Source organism: Arachis hypogaea, chromosome 14, assembly GCF_003086295.3.
Source record: "Arachis hypogaea cultivar Tifrunner chromosome 14, arahy.Tifrunner.gnm2.J5K5, whole genome shotgun sequence".
NCBI lineage: Eukaryota > Viridiplantae > Streptophyta > Magnoliopsida > Fabales > Fabaceae > Arachis > Arachis hypogaea.
The window spans coordinates 67,677,835-67,701,603 of NC_092049.1; the positions used below are offsets into that span (position 1 = coordinate 67,677,835).

At 35.6% G+C, this 23,769-nt stretch overlaps 1 protein-coding gene across 2 annotated transcripts; it reads right to left on the reverse strand.

Annotated features, from left to right (window-relative positions):
• Positions 1 to 4,178: 4,178 nt before the first annotated feature.
• Positions 4,179 to 22,732, reverse strand: LOC112742085 (uncharacterized). 2 transcript variants are annotated; one of them, XM_025791309.3, is made up of 4 exons: positions 22,642 to 22,732; positions 22,242 to 22,394; positions 21,860 to 22,012; positions 4,179 to 4,810 (listed from the first exon to the last, which is right to left on the reverse strand). In XM_025791309.3, the coding sequence occupies exons 2-4, from the start codon at positions 22,251 to 22,253 to the stop codon at positions 4,436 to 4,438; spliced, it is 540 nt and encodes a 179-aa protein (XP_025647094.1). In that variant the 5' UTR covers positions 22,254 to 22,394; positions 22,642 to 22,732; the 3' UTR covers positions 4,179 to 4,435. The 2 variants fall into 2 exon arrangements, with proteins under 2 accessions (XP_025647094.1, XP_072070251.1); XM_072214150.1 differs by lacking the exon at positions 22,642 to 22,732 and having other exon boundaries at positions 22,242 to 22,581.
• Between the last annotated feature and the right edge of the window lie 1,037 nt (positions 22,733 to 23,769).

Genomic DNA, 23,769 nt, shown 5'->3' on the forward strand with positions numbered 1-23,769 from the left:
CCTTGTGTCTTGTACGTTAGCTTTGTGTGAATGTTTTGCGCTTTTTGTAATTCTGTTTTTGAGCTTAATCCTTCACCGGGCTTCTAGAATATATTATTTCCTTCTATATAAATATGTATAAGCCTTAGAATTGTCATAACCTCTGATTAACCTTTACTTTACGGCTAGAGGTAAGACTTAGGGTAATTAGGGTGTTACACTCTGGACTAAACAGAGAGTTCCCTGTGTTAAAATCAGCTTTCATGTGTAACATGGGGAGGGCAACATGCCACGCCAATCAATTATACCCTCCCAGGGGCACTAGACACTCTAACATCCAATGTAGGAGTACTGGCGTGCAACGCCAAAACAGAAGCCATGCGTATGCATGACCCATGCGTACGCACAAGTGGCGAAATATGCTCAATCATGCATACGCATGACCAATGCGTACACATGTCCCTCATTTCAATGTGGTACGTAGAAGAATAGACGTGAGAACCGGGACGTGAAGGCTTTCACATGGGACATTGGCTATCGTGCATACGCATAACCCATGCATACGCACAACAAGAAGATTTTGAGCTATCATACGTACGCATGAGGCATGCGTACGTACGATTACACTTTCATGTGGGATGTGATTTTTTTCACGCAAAATGAAATAGAGCAAACAGAGCCAACTGTTGAAGTAAATGAAGACCACGTACCATGTGAGACACTCTACGTGCAACGTGATCCATCCAGTGAGTGAAACAAATGGAGTTTGAGCTCCACGTGCAACGTGAATCCTTCACGTGCCACGTGAAATTCTGATCACTCTCCGGGGGCTCAATTTACCCACTAAGTTCTCCAATCATGCAACAATTATATGATTTTCTCAAAGCTCAATCTCAAGCCCACTAATCACAACAATTAATTGAGGATTTCAAGGAGATGGGATTGAGAGCTTTGCTGAAAGAAAACACTAATTAGTTAGATTTGATTTTATTTTAAATTTGACTCTATTTTGTTATTGAATTTGAATTTTATTAAGGTTAGTATTTAAAGAGAGTAGTTAGACACTTTGAGGATCTTCTCTTCTTCTTCGACAATTTTTACTTTTGATAATTCTAGGATTTCTCTGAAGAACATGAGCAACTAATTCTCCTTGGATAAGGTTAGGAGCTCTGTTGATTATATGGATTAATATACTAGCTTTTTCTACCTTTGATTGATGCATTGATATCTTTTCAAGAATAGGTTTTTGTTCTTCATCTTAAAGGTTTTGAATGTGTTGGGAAACAATTCTTCTCTGACTTGAATTCTTTTAACTTTTTGAAAAAGTAAATTAATTGAATTAAGCTTGAAAACCAATTCTCACAAATCTTAAGTTGTGAAACTAGACTTAATAAGTGACATAAAATCAACTAGGGGAGATTCTTATGAATTGTGTGGCTTATGAATCAGTGAACGTGCTTAACTCTTTTCTTAAATAATTGACTAAGGGATTAGTGATTAATTAGGTTAAAGAGAAATCGAATTGCCAAGGATTGGGGTTTGATTATTGATGATTCGCCCTGATTATATCTTTGCATGATCAAGGTGGAAAGTAAAAGGTATTAATCCGGAAGTTTCAACATCTCTAAAACTTTAACTCTTTTAATTATATTCTCTTCCAATGCTCACTATTTGCTTTTGTTACTTTACTGTTTATGTTAAAGCTTTTAAAAACCCTAATTTTGATTGTCTGACTAGATTAATCAATTGACTATTGCTTGCTTAATCTGTTAATCCTCGTGGGATCGACACTCGCTCACCGTGAGTTTATTACTTGGTATGACCCGGTGCACTTCCGGTAGTATTGTGGTGTAAAATTCGCATCAAATTTTTGGCGCCGTTGCCGGGGATTAATCATGGTTAACAAACTACCAATCAATTGATTACCTAGATTAGACCTTTTTAACTTTTATTTATTTACTGTTTTTGTTTTATTCCCCCCTGGGAATTTCCTTCGCCACTGGGAAGGGAGTTCCAATTTGATTTTCTTGTTGTTTTTGTATATGCAGAACAACAGGAACAAATAACCTCTTCAATAAGATCCTGAAATTGAAATAACTCTTTGGCGACAAAGGAAACAAGCTAGAAATCAAAGAGTTGAAGAAGAAATTGAAGAGACAGTTACATAAGAGTTTGAATTCAACATGACAGAGAATGCAAATCACAATACTAATGCTTCTCAACCTAGGAGGACCCTTGGGTCTTTCATTACTCCTAGTATTGTGACATCTATTGTTAATGCTAACAACTTTGAGTTGAAGCCCCAGTTTGTTACATTGGTTCAACAATAATGAATTAGAAACAGATCAATGTGCAAACTAAGTGGACACTTTGCAAAAAGTTAGAAATGCAAGATGAAGTTCTCATCACTTTCATTCTATTTGTAACTCAATAAAGAATGTTTATAGCTATTCAGACCGTTTTTAATAATATTATTGATAAAATTACAAATTTTGCTCAAAGAGGTGAGGTTTATGGTGTCAAGAAAGTGCTATCCTCATTTGAATTTTTTTCATTATATTTGATGAAGGAAATTACTAATATTTCGTGCCTAGCATTAAAATAAAAATTTCAAGATATTTTGAGTGCAATGCATGTTGTTTTCACATCAAAATACTTCAAAAATTGAGGATAATGATAGATGTGTTTTTAGCAGCAATTGACTTTTAAATACAAGAGTTAAATAGTAGATTTAACGAGAAAATTATGAAACTTTTGACTTTAAGTACTACTTTGGATCCTAAAGACAATTTTAGGTTGTTTAATATTCAGAATATATGCAAGTTAGCTGAAAATTTTTATCTTTTTTATTTTTTTAATCATGAAGGAATTCTTTTAAATGTTCACTTGCAATATTATAAATTTGATATACTGAATCATTTAAAATATGTTAGATACTTTCTGAGTTATATCAAAGACTGAAAGAAACGGAAAAATCAAGAACTTATCATTTAGTTGATAGATTGATTCGCAATATCTTGACTCTTTCAGTATCTATAACTACAACAGAAAGAACATTCTCAATAATAAAAATTATTAAAATAAGACTATAAAGTAAGTAAAAATTATTAAAATAAGACTATAAAGTAAAATGACAGATGAATTTCTTACACATTTACATTGAGAAAGAAATTGTAACTACTTTTAATATATATTCAATAAATAAATGTCTTTGAATTAAGAAAATAAGAGCCTAATTATTTATGTAAGTTGCAAATTTTAATTCATTTCAATTCTAGTAATACTGTTATTAATTTTTCCATTACATAAGTTATAGTTGTGATTCAAATTATTTACGTGAATTATAAATACATTTTCTTAAATAATTTCTTATAATTTTGCTAGAAATATCTAAAAAGGTTTTGACTAATATCTGTAGATTTTAAATACAACCATTTATCTTTATAATATTTAAGGTTATTTTTTAAATATTTGGATTTAATTATTTTGATATAAAATATATTCAATTATCTTGTAAGGATTGTCTTAAGTTTTAGTTGTTATTTTCAATTAAAATTTTTTATGTATAGTTATTTTTTATTTTTTTATTAAAGTAAAAAATTCAAAAAAAATATTGCCCCTCTCCCATTAAATATTTTCTAGCTTCACCCCTTAATTTAAAGGAGAAGTTGGCTACAACAATTATTATAGAAGCAAAATATACAACGTCAATAAAATTATGGTATGCAATAGGTATGACTAATAATTTTGAGATTTGAAACATAAAAGGAGTTATTGCCTTATGAATAAGAAGAAGAAAGAGATTGTGAATTCTATTATTGAAACACAGACGAAAGAGATTTCAGATAAAGAAGTTACAAGATTATTTTTAAAGAAGAATTAACTACAGAAAGAAGTTTTGATGTTTAAAAAAAATTATTTATGACGGTTTTTAGATCAACAAATAATAATAATAAAAAAAAAGATGTACATAGATCACAAAATTTTTTTGAATACATCATTACATATTTAGCAAGAAAAACAAAAACAAAAAAACTCAAACGTTAAACAACTAACTTTTACATGAACTAGAAATCCAACAAGGAAAATCACAAATTCTAAAAGCATCTAATAAGGTCTACCAGGACTCTCTTAACCGAGGAAATAAAAAGGCCTTAATGCATCATCCATTTTTTATTTCCATAACCACTCATTGCATCTTTGCTAAAATTATAATATTTTTATTAACAAAAATGTTGGAATATAACTAAGTACTTCAATTCTGTTTTTATTAGAGTCCTAGTTGTAGCTCTTGTTTTGGTACAATAAGTACAAACATACTGTTTAATGAAAGATACTGAAATGAGTTAAAGGTTTATCTGTTAATTTAATTAGTTATCCACACAAACGAGGAAAAACTATTGGCGTTCCATATCCTTCACATCTTTCTCTTCCGTCAAATTGATGGAACGCGAACTTAGCTCCCCCCAAACAATGTCCTTGAATCTTGATAAAGAGGAGACATACCATCACCATGAGTAATCGTAGTACTAATTTGGTTCCTTGTCGTACAAGCAACCACATCTCTGGCTCGTCTCTCGGCTTCAAGGTAGTGACCAAGAGAAGGAACAATAACATCATTCCCACTCACAACTGCATCGGTTCTTAGCCTTGAACAAAGTGACAAGAGCCATGGCTTAAGCTTGTTGTGATGATTCCTTTTGTTTTCTTCCCTTGAGGGTTCCACCACCATTCTTCCCCTTGTTGATCTCCTTGAGAGTTCAAGAAAGCTTGAGATACCAATGAGGCTACCAAGTGTGATGCTTCTTTCATGGAACAATGATACGGTGGACTAAAATCAAAGCCAAGAAAAGAAAAGTAAGACAAAAAAAATATTGATGAATGATGCCATAAACAAGCATATAATTATAGGCAATAAATATTTTTGGCTTCTATTTTGATTAAAAAATATTATTTGTAAACCAAAATCAGCCACTAAAATCAGTCACTAATTTAGTTGTGTATAAATACATATGTGGTTTAATTTATTTTCAATGTGTATTTGTATTCCAGCATATATTTTATACTGGTGGCGGACTTTAATAGCTGATTTTGGTGTACACAGAATATAACTCATTTTGATAATATCATTTTTTAGAGAAAATTCCACTCCCCTCCACTACGAGATGCTAAAATGACACTCCCCTTTCCTCTATTTATAAAATGTAAATTCCCTTCTCTTATAACTTTAAAAAAACCTCCTCTTTAATCCATTTTAATTTTTTTGTGTTAACTAATTTTAAATTTATCTATTTTTCAAGAAAAAATAAATTATTTTTTTTACAAAAATACCCTTTAATAAAAATTTATTTTTTGTCATTAATTTTACTTACCAAAATACTCTTTAATAAATTATTTTTTATTAATTAAATTATTTTTTCTAAGATGCCCTTCAATAATTTTTTAATTATTAATTATAATTTTACCAAAATTTTTGTTAACAATTTTTTTATATTTTACTATTAATTTTTCGATATCAATATATATTAATTGTTATACATATTAACAATGGTAAGACTTTTTTATTTAATGTTAAAATAATATACATTGATATTGAAAAATTAATAGTAAAATATAAAAAATTATTAACAAAAATTTTGGTAAAATTATAATATAATAAAAAAATTATTGAAGGATATCTTAAAAAAATAATTTAATTATTAAATTTTTTAAAAAATATTTTGGTAAAAATACAATTTAATAAATAAAAAATAATTTATTAAATGATATTTTGGTAAGTAAAATTTAATGATAAAATAAAATTTTTGTTAAAGGAAATTTTGTAAAAAATAATTTTTTTTTTTTTTTGAAAAATAGATAAAGTTAACATTAGTTAATATAAAAAATTTAAAATAGATTAAAAAGGAGATTTTTTAAAAGTTATAAGAGAGAAAAATATACATTTTATAAATAGAAACGAGAAAAGTGTTATTTTAGCATCTCGCAGGAAAGAGATAAGTGAAATTTTCTCTTTTGTTTAATATGAATTCATGCAGTGTACAATTCAAAACAATCAGGTATAATAAAAATTGGGAGATATTTTTATTTTCCTTTAATATATTTTAAATGAGTATAAATTTCTCAAAAATCCTGTAATCTATTAAAGATTATTCTCGTTGTATAAATTCTTCAAAGATTTTTAACTTTTAGAGAATTGATATGGTTGTGTCACTGTCACTATTTTAATGTTGGCCAATTTTATTGTGTCAGTGAATTGGTATTTAAATTTTATTTAATTTATTTTTTATAATAAATTTTAAATTTTTAAAATTTATTTATTTTTATACTTTTAAATTAAATATTAATCTTTTTTATAAGTTAGGCAATACTTTTTAAGCATTATAGCAATCACATTTAGTGTTTCATAAATATGACGGTATTTTAGATTCAAATCCTATTTTAAAATTAGGGCATGTAGTGTCTATAAATTTTTTGTCTAAGTTATATAAATACAAGTGTTGAAAAATGTATTTACTAGGAGATTTATTTTTTATGAAGTTGAAATATGTGTAATTTATAGACATCATAAAATATACCTTAAATTATATAGAGATATTAGGAGATATAAATTTTTCTTAGAGAAAAGAGATATATTCAAAAAGTAAGAGATAGAATATCTCTATTTCAATAAAAAAAAATTAGGTTGATTTTCTATTTATACAAAAATTAGATACGATAGAAAAGAGATATAAACACAATTTTTTTAATTTTATTTCAATATTTTCCATCTTAAATTAAAGCACTTACCAAAGAGTTTTAAAATACTTTAAAGGACTATAATGTGGCAATACATATATCTTTAGAGGATTGAAATAATGTTTTACTTTTAAGACAATTTCAATAAGGTTTCTTCCAACTCCCATTTTGACACATACATTCTTCTATATATTGGTTGTTTTAGATAAGATTATTCCTTGATCAAACTGTTGAAAGGGATGTTTTATACACATGAATAATGTGTTACGGACGCGAGCCACGGAGTTCGGACCCGGGACTGCACCCAACCCGACTCCACGGGTCCAACCCGCACCTCGCTCAGAAGGCCCCAGAAACCGGCTTTTCAGAAGCTCCTAACCAACTTTCGAATTCATTCGTCCATCTTATCTTAACCAGATAAGATAAGATAAGATACCCATCATCGCCTATAAATAGAGGACCCAAGTCCCTCCAGGTATCCACACATTCCTCACACCTTATACATCTTAGATCCATTCTGACTTGAGCGTCGGAGTGTCTTTGCAGGTACCTCACCCCATTGCTCCAGTCAGGCAACCCGGCTTCAGCCCAGGTCCGCAGGTTCCCGATCCATCCCTCAACCCGTACCAGAGACATCTCGTACATTGGCGCCGTCTGTGGGGAACTTGCGCCAGCCGAGCCGGATGGGGGACGTCCTGGAGGAAACCCCCTCAAGCCAGGATGACTCCCGACCGCTTCATCCAACCCCAGAACACCGGGAGGTCGCGAACCAAGCAAGAATAGCAAGTACTGTCCACCACACGAATGACCACGTCGTCACGGACCAACGACATCCTGAGAAGGCCAGGGACAAAGCGGCACAGATCATCCAGGATCTCTGCCTCCGGGTCCAGGAGCTCGAAGGCAAATTGACCAATAGAGAAAAACACAACAACGAACACGGAAGCCAAGCAACTTCCAGATCAAGATCTCGCCGCGGCAGGTCGCCAACCCGACGACCCGATAGGAGAAACGGTCGCAGCGCCTCACGCGACCACGGACACGAGAAATCGCCGGAACGGCGGTACAACAAAAAAACACCACCGCAGCGCTTCCCGAGATTTAAGTCGTCAACACGACTCAGATGAAGATCGGAGGTACTGGAATACCAAGCGCACAAGAAACGACCACACAATAATGGGAACTACACCCTTCACAGAAAGAATCTTAAGAGCAAAACTCCCCAAAGGTTTCGACAAACCTACCGACATGAAGTACGATGGGACCAAGGACTCCCAGGAACATCTAACGGCCTTCGAGGCCAGGATGAACCTAGAGGGAGCGGCCGACGCGGTCCGATGCAGAGCCTTCCCGGTAACCCTTGCAGGGCCAGCAATCAAATGGTTTAACGCCCTCCCAAACGGATCCATAGCCAGTTTCCACGATATAACACGAAAGTTCATGGCCCAGTTCAAAACTAGAATCACCAAAGCCAAGCACCCCATCGGTTTGCTAGGGGTCACGCAAAAACAAGAAGAATCCACAAGGAAATACCTCGACCGCTTCAACGACGAATGCCTAACAGTCGACGGACTCACGGATTCCGTCGCGAGCCTTTGCTTAACCAACGGACTCATGAACGAAGATTTTCGCAAACACCTCACCACCAAACCGGTATGGACCATGCACGAGATCCAGAATGTCGCCAAAGATTACATCAATGACGAAGAAGTCAGCCAGGTTGTCGCCGCCAACAAACGGCAGCACGGCAACACCCCACACGGCAACCCGACTTCTCGCCAAAATCCACCACCCAGAGAGAGTCAAAAGGACCACCCCAGACCGACAAATACAAATCGACCACCGAGAATTGGCAAATTCTCTAACTACACGCACCTGACAGCACCAATTACCGAAATATACCACCAAATAGCAGATCGAGGCATCATTCCGAAAGCCCGACAACTCAAAGAAAGGACGGGAGGCAACAAAACCCTCTACTGCGACTACCACCGAGGTTACGGTCACAGAACACAAGATTGTTTCGACCTTAAAGACGCCCTCGAACAAGCCATACGAGACGGCAAACTCCCAGAATTTGCCAAAATCATCAGAGAACTGAGACGTGCGGAAAGAGACAGGTCGCCGAAAAAAGATGGGCGTAACCCGAGAACCCAGAAGCAACCCCCAGGGAAAGCCCGGAAGACGACCGACCATCATAGTCAACGTCATCACGGGCGAGGACATATCAAGCAAGTCGAAACTAACAATGAAAAAAGATCTCAAAGTAATGGCAGTCAGAAACCAAACTCCAACCATTGCAGCCGACAACACGATAACCTTCTTACCAGAGGATTGCCAGCACGGCACCTCGGCCGAAGATGCCCCCTTCGTCATCTCGGCTAGAATTGGAACAGGACTAGTACGAAGAATACTGGTGAACACCGGGGCAGACTCGAACATCCTCTTCCGAGGAGCCTTCGACAAGCTCGGGCTCCACAACAACAACCTCCAAACACACCACAACGGCGTCACGGGACTCGGAGACAACTTCCTCAAACCAGACGACTCAATCACCCTTCCCATCACCATAGGAATAAGCAACCAAAAGAAGACAGTCCTAGCTGAATTTGTAGTCCTAAAAGACTCCACAGCCTATAACGTGATTCTCGGAAGAAAAACAATCAACGACTTCTCCGCATTCATCTTTACCAAATACCTCCTCATGAAGTTTAGAACCGACGACGGCTCCGTCGGCACCATCCACGAGGACCGAGAGGTCGCAACCGAATGCGACAACACCAGCCTAGCTCTAAGGAAGAAATCCCAAGACGCGGCCGGGGTATTCCTAGCCGACCTAGATGCCCGCCAAGACGACCAACCCAGGCCAGAACCAGAAGGAGACATGGAAAAACTACAAATAGGGCCAACCAAGGAGGAATACACCTTCATCAATAGGAACCTCCCATACGATCTTAAATAAGAACTCTCCCAACTCCTGAAGCAAAATAGAGACTTGTTCGCATTTACACCAGCCGACATGCCAGGAATAAACCCCAACCTCATGTCCCACCGGCTAGCCGTGGACCCCAAAGCCAAACCAGTGGCACAAAGGAGACGAAAAATGTCATCAGACCGAGCCGCCGAGGTCAAAAAACAAGTTAAAACCCTACTCGAAGCCAACTTCATCAGGGAACTCCCCTACACGACATGGCTAGCCAACGTCGTACTAGTGAAAAAATCTAACGGAAAATGGCGAATGTGCGTCGACTACACGGACCTCAACAAAGCCTGCCCAAAGGACGCCTTCCCCTTACCAAACATCGACGGATTAGTAGATGCCGCATCCGGCCACCGATACCTCAGCTTCATGGACGCATATTCCGGCTACAACCAGATCCCGATGCACCGACCAGAGGAAGCAAAAACAGCGTTCATCACCCCAGACGGGACATACTGCTACACGGTGATGCCCTTCGGCCTGAAAAACGCTAGAGCCACCTATCAAAGACTTGTTAACAAGATATTTCAAAACCTATCCGGAAGCAAACTAGAAGTCTACATAGACGACATGCTCGTCAAGACGGAATCCGGCGAGCAACTCACCAACGACCTCAAGGTCATAATGAACACCCTACGAAAGCACTAAATGCGACTCAACCCGGCAAAATGTGCCTTCGGGATGGAGGCATGGAAGTTCCTCGGCTTTATGATCACGCAACGCGGAGTTGAAGCAAACCCGGAGAAATGTCGCGCCGTCCTCGAAATGACAAGCCCAAAAAACCTTAAAGACATCCAAAAGCTCACCGGCTGATTGACGGCGTTATCACGCTTTCTCGGGGCATCGGCTCAAAAAGCGATCCTTTTCTTCAAACTAATGAAAAAATGGGCCCCTTTCAAATGGGAGACGGAATGCGAAGCAGCGTTCCAACATTTCAAGAGAGTCTTAGCGGAACTACCAATCCTCGCCAAACCCCAGATAGGGGAAACACTCTACCTGTACCTCTCCATAATGGAGGAGGCACTCGCAGCAGCACTCATCCGTGAAAACGAGAAAAAAGAATAAAAACCCGTGTACTTCACAAGCAGAGTCTTCCAGGATACGGAAGCTCGCTACTCACGCTTAGAAAAACTAGCCTTCGCACTCCTTACAGCCTCCCGGCGCCTACGACAATACTTCCAGGCTCATTCCGTGACGGTCCGAACCGACCAAGCGGTCAAGCAGGTACTACAAAAACCCGACCTAGCGGGTAGAATGCTAGCATGGTCCATCGAACTATCTCAGTTTGATATCAAGTTCGAACCCCGATACGCGATCAAAGCACAAGCCATGGCCGACTTTATCGCCGAAATGACACCAGGAGACTCCACCCTCGAATCATGGAAGCTACACGTTGACGGCTCCTCGAACATCACTTCCGGAGGCGTCGGAGTCATCCTCGAAAGCCAAAACGGAGTCGTGATCGAACAGTCAGTACGATACGAATTCCCAGTCTCAAACAACCAGGCAGAATACGAGGCCCTCTTGGCAGGCCTAGCCCTAGCTCGGGAAGTCGGAGCAAAGGTCCTAGAGGTAAATACCGACTCATAGGTAGTCAGCTCCCAAATTAACAGAGACTACCAGACACGAGATCCCCTACTCCAACAATACCTCGCCAAGGTAAACAAACTAAAAGAAGGATTCGAGCGAGTTACCATACAGCACGTCCCTAGGGAACGAAACGCCAGAGCAGACCTACTTTCCAAACTAGCCAGTACCAAACCAGGACACGGTAATAAATCGCTAATCCAGGAAGTCGTCAAGTCACCCTCCGTGTCAACGACAACCAACGCTCATCTGACACTCTCGAACCAAGGATCTTGGACCTACCCTATCCTACAGTATCCCCTTGACGGAACACTGTCGCCGGATCCCAAAGAGGGAAAACGAATAAAAAGGGAAGCCGCCAACTATACCTTTGTCGTAGGACAGCTATACAAACGCAGATTCTCGCAACCCCTGCTCAAATGCGTCGAACCCGAGAACACGGAGTACATATTCCACGAAATCCACGAAGGTTGCTGCGGCCACCACGTCGGAGGCAAAACATTAGCCCAAAAAGTCATCAGGGCAGGCTACTTCTGGCCCAGGTTATCCGGGACTCCATACAAATAGTTAAAAGCTGCGACAAATGCCAAAGGCACGCCAATATCCACCAAGCCGCCCCCACACCAGCTCAGCATCATATCGGCAGAACGGCCATTCGGCACCTGGGGGATCGACCTCGTCGGACTCTTCCCTACGGCACCCGGTCAACTCCGGTATCTCATCGTCGCCATAGACTACTACACCAAATGGATCGAAGCCGAACCCCTAGCCTCCATAACGGTAGCCCAATGCCGTAAATTCCTCTGGCGATATATCATCACCCGATTCGGGATCCCCGAGATTGTTATCTCGGACAACGGAACCCAATTTGCTGACAAAAAGTTCAGAGAATTCTTAGAAGGACTACGCGTATCTCACCGTTTCAGCTCGGTAGAACACCCCCAAACAAACGGACAGGTGAAATCCGCAAACAAAATAATCGTCAAGGGACTCAAGAAACGGCTCGACGAAGCCAAAGGACTATGGGCCGACGAACTCGGATCGGTCCTATGGTCATACCGAACCACACTGCAAACGACCACGGGAGAAACACCCTTCCGATTAACATACGGCATAGAGGCAGTCATCCCGGTAGAAATCGGAGACCCAAGCCCAGAAAAACGGTTGGCGGTAACGACGAGGAAGCAGAACGAGACCTCATTGACGAGGAAAGAAGCATAGCTCGTATCAAAGAGCTAGCCCTAAAACAGAGAATTAGCTTAAGATACAACCATGGCGTCGTCCGACGAGAATTCGCGACCGACGACCTCGTCCTACGACGAAACGACATCGATCCCCCGACCCCAGGAGAAGGGAAACTCACCCCCAACTGGGAAGGACCATACAGAATCAAGGCGGTAATCGGAAAGGAAGCATACAAACTCGAACGACTTAACGGCGACAAAGTCCCAAGGACCTGGAACGCCGCCAATTTACGGCGATACTACACTTAGGCCGACCTAACTAGGTCACCCCTTTTTATTTGTATCTTCTCATTTTACAACTCCTGAATTTTAATTTTTGCTTAAGTATCTATCCCAGGTACTCTTTCCCCCCAAAGATGGAGGGTTTTAACGAGGCCCAACCTTCAATAAATATTTCGTTAAAAGCTATTTCTACCTTTCTAAACGTCCCAAAATACGGAACAAAGACACGGCCACGACTGGGGGACTGATCACCCCCCAGGCCCAACACACGGATATCCACAAAAACCCGACCAAATGACGATCCGAGGGAACCAATAAAACAAACGGAATAGCTCAAAACAAAACATATAAAAGGCCCGAACGGCCGAAAATACCATAAAACGGAATATACAAAGGCCCGAAGGGCCAAAAATACCATTAAGCGGAACCCAATGTTACGAAATAGCAACTACACGGCCATTGGCCATCCAAAATATTCAAAAACAAACAGTTCAAAATAAAATTACAAAGATAAAAAGCTACTCAAGGTCGACAATCTGGCCGTCACGAACAGTCTTGAAGGCTCCCATCACGGACACATCCACTCCTGGAGCCAGCACTAAAACATGAGCCCTCATTGTCTCCTCGGTAGCCGCAATCGCATCCTTTGCATCACCCAGTAACTCCGTCTTCTCCCTCTTCAAGGCAGCAATCTCGGCCTTCAAAGTCTCAGACTCAGTGAGAAGCACGGTAGCTTGAGAACCCGCATTTGAAGCCCGCTGCCGCTCCTCTGCCAATTGGGAAAGAAGCGAAGTCTCAACCTCGGAAAGTCGGAGAATCTCCGCCCCGGCTTCCTCAGAAGACTTTACTGCCCTCTCCTTCGCAGCCTCGGCAGCTTCAAGTTCCTCCTTCAACTTAGCCACCTCAGCCTGAGAATGGGGAAGCTTCTTATCCAACAAACCGACCTGAGCCATCACGGGCTCAGCCTTCCGAATGACAACGGCAGACCGAAGGAGGGCACGATACACCGACTTGGCCTGGAATGAAACATCACAGCCATCAAAAAATGGCTCCGTACCAGGCATCAAGTGTTGATCAATGAACCCCGGGGCATCGAAGCGTCGGTCCATCACACTAGGCACAAGACCCTCTTCCTCAAAAGTCTCGCTGCTCGGCTCCTCAGGCCTTTTTCTCTTCCGAGAAGCATCAGCAGCCGTCACCATGACGACTTCAGGCGAGTTCGCAGGACTAGGAGAAACCTGAGCATCGGCCCGCACGCCCGAAGAAACCACCTCTTGAGAAACAGCCTGCGACCCCACGACGGGGTTAGAAACAGGAGTAGCCGGAGACGACGACCCCTCCTCCTGGGCCATCGCTGCCTTCAACCGTGCCAAGGAAGTCAAGCCACCAGCCATCTCAACTGAAAGAAAACAAAAATCCCAAGTTACAAAAACGGGAAGACAAACATAAAAACCAAGAAAAGAACAGACACACACCAACATACGACCGACAAGCAACCGGATCACCCATCACATCCCGAGGATTAAGAGGACGCTCTCCAAACAACTGCCACAGAACAAGAGCGATATCCCGCTCCTCCGGGGTCAGGAACTCTTTCGAAACCCGAGTAAACACCGACGGCCCCGCCTTAAAGTTCCAATAGGTGGGAAACCGACGCTCACCCTCCAATGTCAGCCAAAAAGGATGATGCCCCCTTGCGGGACGAACCTTAAAATACCCACTCTTAAAACCATGAAAAGAATCTTCATACAACCCGAAGACCCGACGATGAGGCTGAGCTCTAAAAGACACATACCCCTTCTTGTGCTTCCCCTCCTTAGTTGGAAGGGTACACAAGAAGAGAAAAAGGAAGACGTTTATCGAGGCAGGAAGCTCCAAAAATTCACAAACGAGCTCGAAAGACCGTATCGCCGCCCAGCTATTCGGATGCAGCTGGGATGGCGCCACGGAGCACCGGCTCAATAACTGTTGAACAAACGGGGAAAAGGGAAGCCGAACGCCAAGCCGGGTAAACATCGCCTCATACACCCACATCCAATCCGGCACAGTTGGGGAGTCAATATTGGTATAGCAAACCCTCTCGTCAACCCCGGGAAGAGAAAGCTCGTAATGGCGTTCAGCGTCGCCACCCCCACAAACAGCTCCTTGATCGCGGAGCCGCTGGAGGTCCGCCTCCGTCATCCGCGACGGCGTTCCCCACACATCACTAGTAACCCAAGAGAAAAGACCGGGGACACCCCCCGCCGGGGCCACCGGAGCCCTCACACCCTCAGTCCTTCGACGAGCCATACCTAAAATAGTGACGAGCACCACCGTCAGCCAAATCCCGCGGCAGAAAACGGCGGATGAAACCAAAAATAGACACCACCATACACCACCAATTATACGATGGCGCTCGCCCCCCTTACGGAATCCACTACCCCAACAGAACTATCTACCACTATGCAATACCGTCATATACCATAAAACAACTCTAAATCTACACAAAGCAGAGACGAAACAAAATGCAAAGAAAGACAAAGCAGAGGAAACAAAAAGAAACAGAAGAACACCAACCTGATGATGCTAAGGAAATAAATCCAAGGAGAAAATGCTATGGCAAAAGACCAACCAAAGCCACAGAGTGCGAAAGGAAAGCAGAAGATGCTCTTTCGGAGAAGAAAGCAATAGAGAAATGAAGCAAACGAGGGAACTGAAGGAAGAAAACCAAAACGGTTTTGAAAAAGTGAAATAACGCAAATACCCCTGGAAAGCAAAGCAAACGTGAGGGCAAAAGAGGAAAACGCCCCCTCACAATAAATGCCCCCTTGGAAAAAGCAATTAATAAATCACGCCTCGAAGAACGCAACAGGCGCAGCAGACACGGAAGAGTCACGTCAGACCAAAACGGTCAGACGAATCTTCCACGAGACGAAACCGAGGCATCGACCTCATCTCAAAAGAACCAAACGGCCACTCTAGAAAAACTAAAGGCCTAAGCCCGCAGTAAAAACAGTATCTCCCAGCGACAGACCGACCTCGCTCACTCTCCCGCTGCGGGGGCAACTGTTACGGACCCGAGCCACGGAGTTCGGACCCGGGACTGCACCCAACCCGGCTCCACGGGTCCAACCCACACCTTGCTCAGAAGGCCCCAGAAACCGGCCTTCCAGAAGCTCCTAACCAACTTTCGAATTCATTCGTCCATCTTATCTTAACCAGATAAGATAAGATAAGATACCCATCATCACCTATAAATAGAGGACCCAAGTCCCTTCAGGTATCCACCCATTCCTCACACCTTATACCTCTTAGATCCATTCTGACTTGAGCGTCGGAGTGTATTTGCAGGTACCTCCCCTCATTGCTCCAGTCAGGCAACCCAGCTTCAACCCAGATCCACAGATTCTCGATCCATCCCTCAACCCGTACTAGAGACATCTCGTACATAATGTTTCTTCCAACCTTTTTAATAGAAGACTTAAACATTCAACAAAGCATGGTTTGCTTTGATCCGTGTCACTAACAAATACCAATGTACCAACACAATCACAATTAAAAATGAAAATGAATGTCACGTTCTGGCACAAACCATGATGTGCTAGGCCATGCTATGGGGCACGGGCCCCATAAAGCCAAGCAATTATTGACTCACCAAAGGAACCAAGAATCCAATAGAGAGAGAGGTGAATAGATATGGAAAGCTCTATCTATGGCAGTGCTCATTACATGTAGTTTCCTTTTCCAAATTCATGTCTAGTTTGGACTCATTTGTAAGTTATTAGAAAAAGAGAAAAGAAAAAATCTTCATCTTCATCCATTGGTGATAAATGAAAACACAAAATACATCCCCAAATTTATATATGAAAATTGGACAGAAAATTGATACCAGAATGTAATTAAATATGTATCACCACAACATTTTGAGTTTATGGCCATAATTTTTTTAGTCAGGATAAAAAGGATTTATGATCTATGCTCACGATTTTTTAATATATATTGTATATTTTTTATATATTGTGATGTATATATAATAACAATATATTACACATGAGAAGTTAAAATTATAGAGCATTTGAATTTCACTTTTTGTTATACTATAAATGTTTTTTTCTGTGTACTACCATAAAAATTCAAGTCATATGTTTAACCATAAATTTCACATGTTGGTAAGATAATTATATCTCATGTATTATATTATTTTTGTGTTTAACTATGAGATATTTTAAAAAATAAGAAGTTTAATAATCTTTATTTTGATTAAGCAAAGTTTATTTTGACATTGTTTTTACTATAATAGAATTTTTAACATTATTATTAATAGTTTAATATTAAAAAGAAATTATTTGAATTTGAGAAGAAACAAAATTGACCAGTCAAACTTGTTAACTAGCTGGCTTTTGGCTAGTTCCTTTGATGTTTACCGCCTTGCACTGGTTTTGATCCATTTTTGACATCTCTGTTTTACACCTACGCGATCGGACTCAATCCTAGGATAGGTTTACATCAAACCAAATTTTTAAAAATCTTGAATGGCTAAAATTAGAAGTTTAAAACTTTAAAATTCAAATGAGATTCAATCAAATATAATAAAATAATATATTTATTTATAAAATATATTTTTTTAAAGTAAATTTTTTTTGTGATGTATTATTTTAAACTAATTAATTACTAAAAAATTACACCGATTTTTAAACATTTTTTTTTGATAAATTAGTTAACAAATAATTTTTATTTTAAACTGAATGGATGTGATGGTCGATTTTCGATTAACTAGGTCGAACTTCAAGTCTTCAATCCAATTCTAAAAATTATTCATCCAACAAATCTGATACGAACTAATTTTGAGAACACTAGTCTAAAATCAAAAGCCATGGTTCTAAACAGCATCAGCAGAAAGCAGTGAGAGAGAAAAGTATCTCGAATTTAATACAGGTGAATCGGTGAAGAAATCAATAACCAGAAAAAAGGTAACATTAGTATGCAGATGAGAAGTGAAACAGAGAATCAGAATCACAGTTGAGTACGTAGGCCATTCAAGGTATTCGAAGCAGTCATTATTTTGTACCAGAAAACTATATCGATATACATCATTACAAAATATTTGAGAAGCTCTCTCATCCTGTTACTATGGCCATGATCATAAATAATACTCAGAAGAATTGAGATGTGTCATCATTGTAAAAAATAAAGTTGGAAGAAATTTATGGTTATAGCACGCAGCCTTGGAAAAAGAAAAGAAACAATAACTGTCACAACAGAATCTTATATTAAATTTCAAATAATAATAATACTCTATATCTATAACTAATAATTATGCAAAATATATATATATATTTTTTTTTCGAAGATATGGAGACTTAGACTTGGTTTGGTAAAACTTTTTGAAGAGGTGCTTGTGCTTTTTAAAAGTTTAAGCTCCTCATTTTGTGTTTGGTAAATTAAAAAGATCATGTGCTTGTGCTTGCAGCTTTTAAAAGATCGGGGTACTTTTGAAAGCACCTAAAGTAGAGCTTTTTAAAGTTGGTTTGTGCTTTTCAAAATTTAAAAGTCTAATATAACCTCATATGTTAACTAATTTTCAAATTTAATGCTTGCATTTATGTCTATTATAGTATTTTTAAATTTTAAAAACTATTTTACCAAACGTAATTGTTGTTGCTTGTATTTATTAAAAGCTATTTTTAATTTAATTTACCAAACATAAATGTTACAACTTTTAAAAAGCCATCTTTTAAAAGTTAACTTTTATAAGCTACTTTTAAAAAGTAAATACTTTACCAAACTAAATCTATCCGCCATCTTTTAGATGAGTATGGAAAGATTATATCATTTGAGATATAATTTGTTGGCACTAATTATGCAATGTATATATTAAGATAGTAATGATTGAGATTTCTTAATAAAAATTTAAATATAAATATTACTTTTGAAATTATCAAAAAAATAAAAAATTGAAAATTTATTTATCTAAAACCTGAAAGTATAATTAAGATTGTAAATTAGGAATTTCTGCAATTTTTTTAATCTATTAAAAAAGAGAGTTTCTAATGGTGTCATTGTGTGAGGTAATTTTTTTCTTTTGGTAACTGATCTATTATTTAATCACACGCCAGATGTGATGTCAATCTATTTCACAAAGTGAGTTGGTCTATTTGATGCTAACGTTCTAAGTAAAATGATATCATAATCTATTTCAGGGTGCTGGGAGAAGTAAAATGATAGCAGCATATTTTTTTAATCGTTTTTAAAAATGTGTATTTTGGAAATTAATATATTTAATATATATAAAAAATAGACAAAAATATACCTAAAAAAGTTTATTATAGTTAAAGATACACACCAAAACTGAAATTATAATAAAAGTACACATCAAAAATATAATTAATGAACAAAAAGAGATACATTGTTATTGGAATTCTATTCGTTTTTATTAAGGTTGTGTTTAAAAGAGAGATTAAAAGACAAAAATTAGAAAATAGAAATTAAAAAATAAAAATTAAATTAATTTTTTGCATTATTTATATTTGATATAAAATATACATAACTGAGTTATATTTTAATATGTTGTTTAATTTAAAATAAATATAAAATTTGAAATAAATATAATTATTTAAATATTTTTATTAATTAAAAAAAATAAATCATAATCTCTCTTCATCGTCATCATTGTTAGAATCCGCCTCACACCTCACCTGTCCTTCTAATATAATAATGAAAGTGTTTTTTTTTTCCTCTTTACAATAATATATAAATAAAACAGTGTCATTTTCCTTGACCAAAAAAAAAAAAAAAAAAAAAAAACAGTGACATTTTTATTTTTCCCTTGAGCTTCTCATTTCTAAGGTTTGAGTTTTTTTTATTACACACTTGGAAGACGTGTTAGGCATTTACTTCCTATCCCTGGATTTCCCAAAATTTTACAAAGGGGTAAGATAGGGATCTTCTAAATTAGGACAATTCATTAGTATTTTGTTTTTAAATATTTTTTAATGCAAAAGTGTGAAATTCCACCTCAAGTTTACTAAATAATTCAAATTGTGCAAGCTTATCAAATTGAACTGCCACCTACGTAATTAACTTAATGAAAACGGGTCCTAATAACATGCGTGTCACTTTTGTTCATCAATTATCATTTTTAGTGTGTAGTTTTATAATTTCGATTTTCTTTAGTGTGTATTTTTGTTTATATTAAACTTTTTTTGTGTGTACTTTTATTTATTTTCTCAATATATATATTTAAATAAAAATTCCCTTTTTATATACAATTTATAAAATAAAAAATTAATTAACTTTAAAAGTGGACTGATTTTATTTAAAGATGAAGAAACATATTGTGTGTAACACCCTGTGATGATGATAACATGGTGTGTGTTTTTTTAATATGAATGTTAATTTTTTTTTTTTTTTTAGTTAACAAATTTGAAGGTCAAATTAAAAGAATAGTAAAATTATTAGAAAAATTTGACCTTCAGATTTTATAAATGCAGAAATTTTAAATTTTAGTAAAACACAACTCAAAAGGTAATACATAAATTCAAGGGTCAGATAGACATAATTATGTAACGTATACCCTAAAATTAGCTATTAAAATCAGTCACCGGTATAAAATATATGTTCGAATACAAATATATATTAAAAATAAATTAAATCACACATGTATTTAACGGCGAATTTACGGGAGGCCTAAAGTGGCCATGGTCCCCCGATTTTTTTAAAAAAAATAATACTATTAGTCTATTATTATTATTATTATTATATATATATATATATATATATATATATTAAATATATTTTAGTATATTAATACACTAAAAAAATTTACATATTAATAACTTAATATGTATAAATTATAATGTGTATTATAATATATTAGTAACAATTAACAAATAGGTTAAAAAAATAAAAACGTATAAATATATAAATAATTAAAAAGTTATTAAAAAATATAAGTTTTTATTAATGTAAAAAAGTAATAACTATAAAAAAAATTTTATTTTGATTCTTTCTATGACAATAGAAACAATTAAATAGACTTTTTAAACAATAAAAATTATTAAAACAAGACTTTAAAATACGATAAAAGATAAATTTTTAGCAGATTATATAATTGTATATGTTGAAGAAGAGAATGCTTCAAAATTTATTTTAGATGATAAATTTATATTTTTAGTTATATGAAATATCACAGAACAAATTTAAAAATATAAAAATCCTAAAATTTGTAGTTAAATGTTAATTTCTATATAATATAATTATTAATGTTGACTTATATACTATAAATTATATTTTGTTGATTTTTTATTTTATTATATTTTAATTTATTTTATATTTAATTTAGCCCCTCTTATAAAATTTTTAGATCTATCACTGCATGTATTTATACACAAATAATTTTAATAGCTGATTTTAGTATACAAATAGTATTTCTCTATTTAAATTTGTGTAACTCGAAATTTGACCGTTTAATTTTGTTGATATCCACCTCTACAACATGGTAAAACACACCACATCTCAACAAAAGTAAAAAACAGCATTATTTTTTCAATATTAAAATTAAAAGGTGCCAAGAGTAAAATTTATGATCTTTTGACTTTAGTATAATACTTACCATTTTAACTAAATCAAATTTGTTATTATTATCCACGTTTACTTTATAAAAGGACGTATTAATAGGCACAGTATTTGCTCTAGTACTAATAAAGGAATTACTACTAAAGATATATTTATTGAAAGAAGAATATTAGGTGCAGCAATTTTAGTATTTTGTAATTATTAATTAATCATTAATAGTATTTTTAATGGTATGAGATTATATCTAATAGTAAAAAATTATTGGCTAAAAAATACAAAAGTTGTTGGTCCCTAAGTTTTTTCTTATTGAAAAATCACGAAATTGAACATATTTACTAATAGTTATCATCATGTGAAAATACATCATTTTGACCATTGAATGATAGATGGTAGAAATTGATTTTATTTGAAGTAAAAGTGTTACCTTTATTTAAAATGTTACTAAATAAATAAGTTACACTTTTTGAACAAAGATCATTATGAAAAAATGTTTTTGCCATCTTCATGGGAGTAATTGCCATAATAAAATGTGGGTTTAGATTGAAAGTAGATTACTGGCCTGAGTGTCAAGATCTGAGGCAGAATCTTTTGAATGAACGGGAGAAGCAGTAAGCATAGTAGTGAATGAAACTGATCCAGAGTAATCTTCATTATTTCTCACCAACCCCGTTCCTGAGTTCAAGAATCTCAATCCCAAAGGCCACCCTTCTTCCTGCATCAACCAAAGGAACTTCTTTAGATAATATCTAAGAAAAATTTTCAGGCATTCCAAAAATACTAATATTTTAATGATTTTAGCCGTTGATCCTAATTCATATAAACGGTTAGAACACTAGTATTTTTGAAATATCTAAAATTTTTTCAATTTCTCAAATTTCGTAAGAAAAAGAGATAATGGAGAAAAGAGAAAAGAGAAAAGAGAAGAGAAGAGAAGATGGTACCTCTTGAGCCATGAATGAAATAATGGAATATTGAAAGTCACTTCTTCTGACAAAGAAGTGTTATTTCAAGATTGTCTGTACTTTTCTTCTACTCAAAAAAGGGAAAAAGTATCAACGTCCATGGCCGGAAACACGCTAGGATTTTGCAACTTCCTTAATAAGTGATATAAATAAAAGAAAAATGAAACATTTTTGAGAATTCGAATATATTAAAAGATGCAACAGTAATAATAATAATAATAATGTAGATGCAAGAGCTTCTTCTATTTGCTTCTTCGGTTCAAAATCTAAAGCTAATTGGAAAAGTTAAATAAATAAACACATTTCATTACATATACATAATAAATAGGTTCTGAAAGTCGCAAATAAAAGGGAAGGTGACGTGAGTGTGACTTCTTACCAGTGAACTTCTCCTTTGTTTTGCAGAAACACAAAACACAGCAGAAGATGGAAGCAGAAGTGAACTTTTGAAGTAAAAAAATTTCTTTTTTTTCTTTTTTTCTTTTTTGGAAAAACATAGGTGAAGAAGAAAAAATTATATCATTTAAGTTATAACTCGTTGACATGTGATCTATTAATTTATTCTTTCATTTGTTTGTGCATAAAATTAATAAAAGTTAAACTAGTTGAGATGATAAATATTTATAATTTAATTAAAAATGTTGAGTTTAAGTATTAGAAATAATAAAATATATTTTTTATGAATTATATATAATAAAAAAATATTTTAGGAATGAAAATTAGATACTAATCCTTTTTATATTGTCATTACATATAGTATATTATATATAATATATAGTATAGAAATAGAAGTATAGATTATATATAGGATAGATATTGAAGGTGACAATTTATTCCAGTTTTGTAAAACACAATACTTTTATTAATTTGTGCGAGGTGGTGCTTTAATACATCTACTTAATATACTAAAACTGGGTTTTCCCCTAACTACTAAAGGTGACGTGTCGATCTCTCATGCCTCCGTTTTTCCTCCAAAACGAATAAATTTTTTTCTATTCTAAATTATTTTATTGTAATTATATTATAATTAATACTAAATGAATAATATATAATTATACTAATTTAACAACATATCTTCATTATAATTATATCAAATCAATATTTAATGCACTATTAAACTACTTATTAATTATCAATTAAAAATACTTTTAATAATTTTAATGATAATAATAATATCAATAATAGTAATAATAATAATAAAAAATCTTTGTTACTCGATTCACGTATATCAAATAATTTTTTTAAATTATTTTATAAAAAATATCTTTAATATAATTATTTTGTATTTAATATTTATAAATAATATATAATTATATTAATTTAGAAACATATCTTCATTATAATTGTATCAAATCAAAATTTAATGCATTATTAAACTACTTATCAATTATCAATTAAAAATACGTTTATTCATTTTAATGATAATAATAATATCAATAATAGTAATACTAATAATAAAAAATCTTTGTTACCCGTGATATGATGAAATTAATATATAATTATACTA